General features: G+C 43.4%; 1 protein-coding gene across 2 annotated transcripts in view; it reads left to right on the top strand.

Moving 5' to 3' along the window:
- Window positions 1–12,475, top strand: part of LOC124545186 (sodium-coupled monocarboxylate transporter 1-like) — a 201,826-nt gene that overhangs the window by 116,833 nt on the left and 72,518 nt on the right. For both annotated transcript variants that reach the window (XM_047124046.1, XM_047124047.1), the window contains exon 11: window positions 5,709–5,895. In XM_047124046.1, the coding sequence (XP_046980002.1) occupies window positions 5,709–5,895 (187 nt within the window). The remainder of the gene's footprint in view (window positions 1–5,708; window positions 5,896–12,475) is intronic.

The raw sequence follows: 12,475 nt of genomic DNA, 5'->3' as shown, positions 1-12,475 counted from the left end.
GCGTTCGTGCTGGACGTGCAGACCGCGTGAGACGACGCTTCATCCAGTCCCAAACATGCTCAATGGGGGACAGATCCGGAGATCTTGCTGGCCAGGGTAGTTGACTTACACCTTCTAGAGCACGTTGGGTGGCACGGGATACATGCGGACGTGCATTGTCCTGTTGGAACAACAAGTTCCCTTGCCGGTCTAGGAATGGTAGAACGATGGGTTCGATGACGGTTTGGATGTACCGTGCACTATTCAGTGTCACCTCGACGATCACCAGTGGTGTACGGCGAGTGTAGGAGATTGCTCCCCACACCATGATGCCGGGTGTTGGCCCTGTGTGCCTCGGTCGTATGCGGTCCTGATTGTGGCGCTCACCTGCACGGCGCCAAACACGCATACGACCATCATTGGCACCAAGGCAGAAGCGACTCTCATCGCTGAAGACGACACGTCTCCATTCGTCCCTCCATTCACGCCTGTCGCGACACCACTGGAGGCGGGCTGCACGATGTTGGGGCGTGAGCGGAAGACGGCCTAACGGTGTGCGGGACCGTAGCCCAGCTTCATGGAGACGGTTGCGAATGGTCCTCGCCGATACTCCAGGAGCAACAGTGTCCCTAATTTGCTGGGAAGTGGCGGTGCGGTCCCCTACGGCACTGCGTAGGATCCTACGGTCTTGGCGTGCATCCGTGCGTCGCTGCGGTCCGGTCCCAGGTCGACGGGCACGTGCACCTTCCGCCGACCACTGGCGACAACATCGATATACTGTGGAGACCTCACGCCCCACGTGTTGAGAAATTCGGCGGTACGTCCACCCGGCCTCCCGCATGCCCACTATACGCCCTCGCTCAAAGTCCGTCAACTGCACATACGGTTCACGTCCACGCTGTCGCGGCATGCTACCAGTGTTAAAGACTGCGATGGAGCTCCGTATGCCACGGCAAACTGGCTGACACTGACGGCGGCGGTGCACAAATGCTGCGCAGCTAGCGCCATTCGACGGCCAACACCGCGGTTCCTGGTGTGTCCGCTGTGCCGTGCGTGTGATCATTGCTTGTACAGCCCTCTCGCAGTGTCCGGAGCAAGTATGGTGGGTCTGACACACCGGTGTCAATGTGTTCTTTTTTCCATTTCCAGGAGTGTAGATATAATTTTTGACCAGCAAGCTGAAGCACATGCGGAGAAATATGTACTCCATGCGAATCTATTAGCAACAGCACAGGTCTTGTTCTGTTAGACTGAAGTAAAAATTGAAACCATTCTAAAAATATTTCTTTAGAGATAATCCGCGACTTTGTAGTCGGAAAATCCTGGGTATACGGAAGACACTCCCTCTTGTAATCTTCATTCACCGACCACCTTTGTAAATTATAAATTGTGGTACACAACGGACATTAGCACAAACACGAACATCAAGCCGGAGTCGTCGACATCCCACAAATGATCTTCCAACTTGCCTAGAGGCACGTTTGTCAAAACAATCGTAGATCATAAAATTATTAGCCATGGAAATCTAGTATTCAAGTAAATTTCATGGCACTCAGAAAGTCAGCCCCTTTCGGGGTTTAAAATTGAAACATCATTTCTGGCTTGCCGTTTTCGTTTTACTACTATAAAGATTCTCATGAGGAGTTGTACGTGCAACCATCCTCACCTGTTTCGCTGTAGGCCCGAATACCATCTTTTGTATTGTAATGATGTGCTTTAATAATTTCTGTTCTAATTCTGACGCTAAGACGAATGGCCGACCTAATTTCTTCAAACCACAGCCTCACGAGGAACTTGATTTTCCACCAGAAACCTTTTTAAGGAGCTCCAAGGCATAACATTTTCTTTTGCATCCTCAAAAACGCTAATACGATTTTGATGAACCATTGTTGCCGCCTCTAGCATCGCACTAGAGCTGTAAGTAACGATAGATTCTATTTTCTTCCGATAGCCCCGCATTTTAATTTTACTGTCCACTGTTTCCATCTTAAATTAAAAGATAAAATGAATAAGTCTTGCTTACGATGGTGATATCACTTACATTAGTGATAGTAAAAAAATATTTTTATTACAAAAGCTTAGTTATATGCACGCCCCAACATAGAAGAATGGAAAACTCTAGGTAACAAATTAAACATGAATTATGACTCTTTTGAATTTACGCCTTTACGATCAGTTCATGAACATGCCTGACAAACTTGGCTTTTCTCACTTAAGTGATAAACCGGTGGAAAGAGTAACTATAAAGTAAGCAAAAAAACTGTAGTTCACTTAAGTTTCTGAAAGGTTTTGAGAGCAGAATAACTTGACCGATTTCGTTTACATCAGCATCTATTTAAGAAATAAAATGTAGTATAAATTTACCAACAGAAAGCAAAATTATTGGTTTCATACCACGCGCTGTCCTTTCACAGTTGCTACAATACACTAACAATGCTAAAACCATGGTTCTGCCTGAACACCACAAACAAAAGTTCTGCGCCATTTTTAATCGGTAATTCGAACTAGTTGAATCACTCCTAAGTTAACGAGAGGCAAAATTAAAAATTTCACTAACTTAGGAGTATCACGCAATAACATTTTCTCACCTGTTTCATTACTTTATATTTTAACTTTTCTAACAAATGTATCATTACAACAACATGTAACCGTACATGTTATGGTGCTACCATTCAACCTTAAAAGTAATGCCAGTACCAACACATTGTGCTACACACTGAAGGAAATCATCTCAGAATCAAAGTATAGTTAATGTAGGGTAAAGAACTTTTTCAAATACATTTGCCTAGGTAACATATTCATGTCATTAACATTGCAAGATTACAGGTCAATGTAAGCGTGAGATTAGCCATCGTAAATATCAAATACTGGTACATTAATAACCGGTGTAACCGCCAGACAGTTCAAGAAGAGCGTGAAAACGTGAACACATTGCGTTTTACAGGTGTCGGGTGTCAGTTTGTGGGACAGGGACCTATGCCTGTTGTTTGAGTCGGTCAATACGAGGACGGTTAGTGCTAATTGTGGATGACGCTAGAGTAGGTGTCCGCTGATGCCCATATGTGCTCTATTAGAGACAGGTCTATTGCACGATACTCTGTTCACCACATTGGGCTGCAACAGCAGTATGTGAGCGAGGGTTATCCTGTTGAAAAACACCCCATGGAATGCTGTTCTAGAATGGCAGCACAACAGATCTAATCACGACACCCACGTATCAATTTGGAGTCAGGTTGCATGGGATAACCACGAGAGTACTTCTGATGATACAGGAAATCACTCTCCAGACCATAACTCCAGTTGTAGGTCCAGCGTGGCTAGTACGTAGACAGGTTAGTTGTAGGACCTCGAATGGCCCCCTCATAAACAAGACACTACCATCACTGGCACCGAGGTAGAACCACCTTTCATCAGAAAAAACAACTCCCTCCCCCTACCCTTCAATGGGTCCTCGCTTGACACCACTGAAGTCGCAAACGACTGTGGTTTGTGGTCGGTGGAATCCACGTTACAGGACGTCTAGCTCGGAGCTGTCTTTGAAGTAACCGATTTGTAACAGTTCATTGATGAGATGTTGATAATGACGTCTTTGTCACCTTAAAGACATTCTTGACCAACACCAACCCACCACGTCTAATCTCAAAGGTGACTAACGCTCGCGACCATTACAGCGTGTACTTAAAGCAAACCTGATCTGCATACTCAGCGGTGCTACTAGCGCTATACGCGACTGGCGCAGAATTTTAAGAGGGGGGTTGGGTTGGGTTGTTTTGGGGAAGGAGACCAGACAGTGAGGTCATCGGTCTCAACGGATTAGGGAAGGACAGGGAAGGATGTCGGCCGTGCCCTTTGAGAGGAACCATCCCGGCATTTGCCTGGAGCGATTTAGGGAAATCACGGAAAACCTAAATCAGGATGGCCGGACGCTGTATTGAACCGTCGTCCTCCCGAATGCGAGTCCAGTGTCTAACCACTGCGCCACCTCGCTCGGTGGAATTTTAAGAAACCATCTTTCACGTGTAGAAACATGCCCACCAACTTTCGTTTATGTCACGACACCATCGTGGTGCTGCGCCTCTTTTTTCCATCACCGTAGGATCGCGCAGATATCTTAGCGTCCTCTTATTTGTAACGATAGACACCAGATGGCCTCAATGCTAGCAACAGTCCTCTTGCATTTTAGGTAATCTGATACATTTACAAGTGGCACGGATGATTAATGGATTTTGTTTCATTTTATTCTTGTTTTAAACCTGAATATACATGTAACGTCCCCTTAGAAGAAATTCAATATAACGGTGCTGGAAAACCTCTTACGTTATTTGATTTACGAGCAGCTGAGCAAAACTGAACGTACTCAGACATTTCTCTGTTTACTTACTCTGATCAATTGACACACAATATTTTAAGCACAACGCAGTCTGACTGTCAATAATCCCTACAAAAGAATGGCTCTGACTAACAATAACCTATACCTTTCATGAATCACTTACCTCACAAAAATCTTCGTTACTCGAAGTACTGCAGTATGCGAGCGCCAATAGTGCCAGCTAAATAGAAGATTCCAACTACTGAAGGCACTAACTACCTATTGGCATGGTTAGCAAATGAAATATTTTGATAGAGAATAAACAATGTATTTACCTTAATAATGTTCAAAAGTTCAATTCATGAATTCATTACCTACATCTTTACAAATTTCCTTTGTCTGGCGGACACATGTCCAGATCGTCCGCTCATAGTGACCTCTCAAAACTCTGGCATCTCTCTCTTCACATCCACCACTGCTGGCGGCTCACCTCCAACGTCCCAACGCCACACACTGCTCACATCCAACTGCCCAACGCTACGTGCTGTTCACATACTACTGCCCAACACTACACAAGCGAATATTCCAACTGTGAGTCCAACCAGCCACTGACTGCACACAGCACAGTCAGTGATTTTCATACAGAGCGCTACGTGGCGTTACCAACATAAAAACCTAAACAGCCTACTTGCAAGCAACCTCTTGAGAGGTTACTTTAACTGGACGATCTGGACGTGTGTCCGCCAGAAAGAGGAAATTTGTAAAGATGGAGGTCGTGAATATGATGACTTTTGAACATTATTAAGGTAACTACATTGTTTGTTCTCAATCAAAATATTTCATTTGTTAACCATGCCAATCAGTAGTTAGTGCCTTCAGTAGTTGGAATCTTCTATTTAGGTGGCAGTATTGGCGCTCGCATACTGCAGTACTTCGAGTAACGAAGACTTTTGTGAGGCAAGTGATTCATGAAAGGTTTAGGTTATTGTTAGTCAGAGTCATTCTTTTGTAGGGATTATTGAAAGTCAGATTACGTTGCGCTAAAAGTATTGTGAGTCAGTTTAGTGATGATCAGAATACGTAAAGAGAGAAATGTCTGAGTAAGTTCAGTTTTGCTCAGCTGTTTGAGTATCAAATAACGTAAAAACTTTTCCAGCACTCTCATTTCTAATTTTTTCTAAGGGGACGTTACAATCTTGACTGAAGCCAGTAATTAAATAAAAGTACGATCTAGTCTGCTCAGTTCATAAAATGAAACAATTTAAACACGAGATATAACGTACTTTCTGCTGTCTCTGACTAGATCGATGATGCAAAGGAAGTGCGGGCCGGAAGACGCAGTCTTATTACCGATATCGCAGACCTCACAGCTCATGTCATGGTCACTTTTCTCACCAAACTTGTTTATCGATCTTTGCAGCTCGATGTCGACAGCGCTGAACTCGATCGCCGCGGTGGTGCTGGAGGACTTCGTGAAGACGTTCTTCGGCCCAGACTGTCTCACCCAACGCCAAACAAACATACTTCTGAAGAGCACTGTAGTCGTTTTCGGTGTCATCTGCACTGTGCTCGTTTTCGTTGTCGAGAAACTCGGCACTGTCCTGCAGGTGAGTAAACAACAACAAATGAAATACCAACTTGAACTGCGGGCCGTTTTTTTCTTTTTTTAAAATACTAATGCAAACAACAACAGATGTAATATTAACTTGAACAACATCTGAACACAAACCGTTCCGTTCGAAAGCGGTAACGGCGCTATTTGTATAAACAAGTAGCATTATAACAGTGGCTGGCTGCTCTTTCCTTCTTTTCAGTATTCGGCTTCTATTTTGTACACAGCCACGGTCTCAAAAATATCAGTTATCGGTGAAATAGCGGGAAGAAAGTTTTTGCCCCATGGGACATTAAAGAGAAAAACAGCATATCAGTTTTCTCTAGTAGCGATGTAGTCAACACAAGCTACTTTTCATGTACGTTTTTGAATTTTGGAACTCCGGAGAGAAGCTCAGCTTAGCACAAAGACATTTCTCCATACACTAACGCATGACCGAAAGATTTTCTCCATAGTTTGGCACGTGGATTACACATAGGAACATGTAACAGAGTACCGAGAACACAACAGCAGTGAAAACACGTTTTTGAAATAATGGTATTTAGAGCGTTTTTCATGTCCACCATTCATTTTTTCAGCATGTCACCACATCAGTTTTCTCCTACTGTTTCTTCCCTTCTCGGCTGTCTTTAGCGCTACGGTACTGTTCCCTGATATTTTAATGCATGTAAGCCCATTGGAAATGAAAATTGAGGATTAGATGACGATTAGACTGGCTGTAGGAAATGTAAAGGCACCAGAGAGGCAATTCTGAGGTTGCCGTTTACAACGAAGCAAGACTAAAGAAAAATCAAGACACGTCCATAGGATTTGTTGACCAGGAAAAAGCGATCGGCAATGTAAAATGATGCAAGATACTGATAAAAATAGGGGTAAGCTATAGCGAGAAACGGGTAATATACAATACGTACAACAGCCAAGAGGGAACAGTAAGAGTGGACGACCAAGAATGAAGTGTTTGGATTAAAAAGGGTGTAAGACAAGGATGTAGTCTTTAGCCCCTGCTGTTCAATCTGAACATTGAAAAAGCAATGATGGAAATAAAAGAGATTGGAATTAAAATTCAGGGTGAAAGGATGTCAATGATACAATTCACTGATGGCATTGCTATCCTCAGTGAAAGTGAAGAAGAATTGCAAGATCTGCTGAATGGAATGAACAGTCTAATGAGTGCAGAATGTGGATTGAGAGTAAATCGAAGAAAGACGAAAGTAATGAGAAGTATCATAAATGAGAACAGCGAGAGACTATTAGGATTGATAGTCACGACATAGATGAAGTTAAGGAATTCTACTACCTAGGTAGCAAAATAACCAATGACGGATGGAGCAAGGAAGACATCAAAAGCAGAATAGCAATGAAAAAAAAGGTCATTCCTGGCCAAGAGAAGTCTACTGTTGTGAAACATATGCCTTAATTTGAGGAAGACATTTCTGAGGAAGTACATTTGGAGCCAGCATTGTATGGTAGTGAAACATTGAGTGTGGGAACCGGAACAGAAGAGACAGTATTTGAGAAGTGGTGCTACGGACGAATTTTGAATATTAGGTGAAATGATAAGGTAAGGAATGAGTAGGTTCTCTGCGGTATCGGAGAAGAAAGGAAAATCTGGAAAACACTGACAAGGAAAAGGGACAGGATGACAGGACGTCTTTCAAGACATCAGGGAATGACTTCCGTGGTACTAGAGGGAGGTGTAGAGGGCAAAAGCTGTAGAGGAAGACAGAGACTGCAATAGATGCAGGAAATAATTGAGGACGTAAGTTGCAAGTCCTATTCTGAGATGAAGAAATGGGCGCAGGACAGGAATTCGTGGCGTGCTGCGTCAAACCAGTCATAAGACTGATGACTAAAAGAAAATTATTGTATACCTTATTATAATCACTCCTCTCCATACATTTCCTGCCTTACCTGTTCTGCAGACAGTCTCCTTCATTCTTACATTATCAGTACAATTAGTTTTCAACGCCCTCCTCAAACACCACACGTCAGACACTTGAATTCTCTTCTTTTCCGGTTTTCCCTCAGTTCGTGATTCACTTCCGTACATGGTGCCTTGGCATAGCCGACTTCCCAATCCTTCCGTAATTCGATGGTACCGATGACCTTGCTGTTTGGTCCTTACCCTAAATCAACCAACCAACCTTAATTTCGTCATTACTTCTATGATATTTCTCTATAGTTTATAACTATTTTTCTAATATAATGAAACTGGTAAGAGTGCTACAACAGCCTGAGGCCCTGTGCAAGCCATTGTACATAATGTGCAAAATGTGTATGTCAGTCGGGGGATCATATAAAATTAAACTTTCAGTGAATGGCTAAACAACTCAAAAAACTGTCTTTCAATCAGAATAGTATCAGACATTTCCTCGCATATCGTAATCCTTATTTGTATTTAACAGTTACTGAGACTATTTCATGACATTCTGATTGTGTTGATAATAGTAATCTATCTCAGAGCGCACTATTTTGAAATTCATGCTGTTTGCTGAGGGCTTAAGTGTATGGTGGAGTGGCGAGGAGAGAATTTAATCTACTGGTACGTAGATAATTTTGTTAGAAGATTTTACATTTTATATAGCTTGATGTTGACTTTTTTCAGTGTTTTACGTTGTCGACTATGAAGTGATAAGAGACAGTAAAGCAAGTTGAAGGACTCAAACAAGCTGAAACATCTCTTGTGTCTCATGTCCTGTGGGAATGTGACAGTACCGATAGTGATCCTTCTGTCGGTTGCAGATTTCAGTCTCTATGGACCCTTTGCTTGCTATTCGGGTTAAACATTTTTTCAATCTGTTTGTAGATGTTCACATGGTACATTATGCCGGTGTAAGTAATAATAATCTAACCATTATATTTCTGCAATGTCCTCCACATATCCACAGAACTTAGTACACAGTTTTCGAATTGGAATAGTGACTCACCGAATAATCGGAGCCCATTTTACACTAGAGAATTTTTTTGTCTTACGCATAGCTTGACCAAGAATGTGAAACACCCTAAAGACGTGATCCAATGTCAATATAGCTTACTACAAGTGCGCGCGAAAGCCGAGTATATAAATGATCAGAGTTGCAATTCTCTGTGACTGATAGAACGGCCACCAGAGTGCATTAGTGTTTAGTGTTGTTACCAGGCCTGGCGGAGTATCAAGGTGATTTTTCCACCGTGTACAAATTCTAGGAATTGATCTATAAGAGAATACGGAACAATGGGGGTCTAACGAACGTATGTCTGGATATGCATGGTTTCTATGCAAGAGACCATTCATTCAATCATACATCGTTACAGATACTCTGGACTAATACGCTCTGTACCATGCAGTGACAGTATGAGTTTAAAATTGTTTCGATGTGTTCAAACGCATGCGTGTATGCGCGGTAAAATGTTCTGTTTCAGACGTTCACGTCGGTCAGCCTGCGTTCGAACAGTGTGAAAGTCAGCATTCCACATCTGGAATGGGCCCTGCATACGCGATACTTTTGAGATGGCCCCACAATTAGAAATCGCACAGGATGAGATCCGGTGAACGAACAGGTCATGCAACTGGACCCCATCGTCCGATCCATCGATCAGGTGAGACATGACTGAGATGTACCGGGACTGAAGTGGGCAGGAGCACTACCATGTAGCAGACACCTGACCCTTCGGATCATCAATGGCACTCATTCCAGCAAGGACCCAAAGTCACCCGCAAAAGACGTCAATAGTTCCGGCCTGTTAGGCGACGTGGAAGGAAGACTGGTCCCAAAATACGATCTTCAGTTGTCCCGGCCCACATATGCGGAGTAAGATGACACCATGGTGGACAAAAAAAGTCGTTGTCTGTGCACAAGAAAACGACGAACCAAGGGATCTTCAATCCGACTTTTAGACAAAGGCCATTGCGTAGTGACATAACGCAAACAACACTCAATACTGGGTCTTTAGCTGTTGCTGTGGCTATACGACGAAACTCAACAGGAAAACTTTCTACAACATCATCATTTTGCACATCAATGAACATACAAGCCTGTTCGGAAGAGTCGAACAGCGGGTCTTCAGCTATTGGCAATCGGGATAAAGCGTCGGCTTTACCGTGCTGGGCAGTAGGACGATAGAAGGTGTCGTAACGGTAGTGCGACAAAAATAGTGAGCAACGAAAAAATTTTTGAGCCGTACGCGGAGGCACGGGCTTTGACAGGTGAAACAAAGACATCAAAGGCTTATATCTGGTGAGAACTGTAAACTTGCAACCATATACGAATTTGTGGAATTTGGTAACTCCATAAACTTCCTTATCGATCTGCGAGTAGGTACGCTGCGCAGAGGAGAGTAGCTTCGATGCGAATCGCGCAAACCAGTTCTGTGAGCAAGAACAGCTCCGATCCCGAAATCGGAAGCGTCAACCATAAGGACAAGAGGTTTTGTAGGATCGAAGGGCGTAAGACATGTACTAGATGACCAAGCACGTTCACATTCAGGCGACCAAATGAATGGACCGTTCTTTGGACATAGTCGATGTAACGGTGCTGCAAGAGATGGTGCGTGAGGAAAAACGTGTGATAATAATTGAACTTTCCAAGGACGGATTGCAATTCCTTAACTGTCTTAGGTGCCGGTAGCTCTGATATTGCTCTTAAATGATCCGTACTGGGATGGATGCTGAGACGCCCTGCTAAGCCCGCAGGACAGGACAGGTAGTTTAAGCTGTGGAAAGGGGCCAAAATAAGCGGCTGTCAGTTACACTCGAACATACAACTTTTTATTTGATCAAACATTACATGACCCAAGATTAAAAAAAAAAAAAAAAAAAAAAAAAAACAGCACAGCTTTAGTTTTGGAACTTAATTAATGGCTGAATGCGCCGTACAATCTCATGCCTTAAGGGCAAGACCACTTTAATTTAAAAACGGCTGGAAGCCAATGACAAAGCTCAACAAAAATCAGAAATTTAAAAGGCAAAGCCTTATCTTAAAACAGCTCCTTAATGAGCCTGAAGGCCAAAAGAATCTGACACTTCAAGAGCAAAAAACCTCAAATTCAAAATCGGCTGAAAGCCCAGCACTTACGACTCAATAACATTAATTTTAAAAGTTCCAAAGGCTTTACGTAAAACTGTTCTTAAATTAGGCTGCTGGCCCAAACCATCTGACGCCTTAAGGGCAAAACAACCTTAGTCTAAAAATCGGATAGAAGCCATACAAGTACAACAACAAGAACAAACAAGAAATGGCAGTACACCCAAGGGCACTCAGAAGTTCTGAGGGTCGGCCTGGAATTCAAACACTAACAGTCGCTTAGGTGAGACAGGCAGACGCCCCAACCATTATCGATCCGACGACAAACAAACCGACAGACAGTCAACGGACCCACCGACAAGCTAAACTCCGCTTCACCCTACCTGCACACAACAGGGAGTTCAATGGAATAACGTAGAAGGTACTGGCACCCACAACCAATTATACATTGAGCTGTCAAACTACACACAATGCTGGACTGCGACAACATCATGAGGAAAATACACTGCCTGAATTTACGGCCAGGACAGGTAACCTGAACGTTAAGGGCCACAAGGCAGACTCCGCTGATGGACTTCAATTCAAATAACCAAGTACATTTAAACTACACTGGAGGGTGGCTAAAATTTGCCAACATGAAAACAAATCTTGTTGCAGGCGGGAATATCCCAACATCCGACAACGAACTCCAAATGACACAATGTGAACAGTCGTGACTTGCTGGTAGATTAAGTCAAAACTCAACTTTCATATCCAGGATCGGTGAGCCACGAACCTCGTAGCAATGGGAACAGCACCACACACTCCAACACTGCATACAGGCCGCCAGCGGGCCCAGCCAAATCACGTGCCACGGAGATTTCCTTGCTATTCCATGCCAACCGACCAACAGCCCGCACACACCCCAGGCAGAAACTATAAGCGCCAGGCCAAAGATAGTCCAAGGTGAGGATAATGATACACACCGCTGCTGTCACCCGCAGAAAGAGGGCATAACAACATAATTGCCATAACTGCGGGAGACTAAATAGAATAGCAATCAAGATTTAATCCAACGCATAGCATGAGCCAGCGATGGTCCATTCTCCCCCTCTCCCCTCAAACTTAAGGACGGGTTGATTTAAGCCCTGAGCCACCTGAACTTAACTAGGCTAAGGTGAACCCAATACTGCTTACCTGAACTGTTCTCCTTGACCAACAGATTTATCGGACCTAAATTACAGATGATAGTGCAAGGCCCCTACGACTTATCTTAGAAGAAAGATTAAGGAAAGGCAAACATATGTTTATAGCATTTATAGACTTACAGAAAGCTTTTGACAATGTTGACTGGAATACTCTCTTTCAAATTCTGAAGGTAGCAGGGGTAAAATACAGGGAGAGAAAGGCTATTCACAATTTGTACAGAAAGCAGATGGCAGTTATAAGAGTCGACGGACATGAAAGGGAAGCAGTGGTTGGGAAGGGACTGAGACAGGGTTGTAGTCTCTCCGATGTTATTCAATCTGTATATTGAGCAAGCAGTAAAGGAAACAAAAGAAAAATTCGGAGTAGGTATTAAAATCCATGGAG

This window comes from Schistocerca americana, chromosome 8, assembly GCF_021461395.2.
Source record: "Schistocerca americana isolate TAMUIC-IGC-003095 chromosome 8, iqSchAmer2.1, whole genome shotgun sequence".
NCBI classification, from domain to species: Eukaryota; Metazoa; Arthropoda; class Insecta; order Orthoptera; family Acrididae; genus Schistocerca; species Schistocerca americana.
The sequence above is the reverse complement of the archived record's forward strand: the minus strand, read 5'-3'. Positions and strand labels throughout refer to the sequence as shown.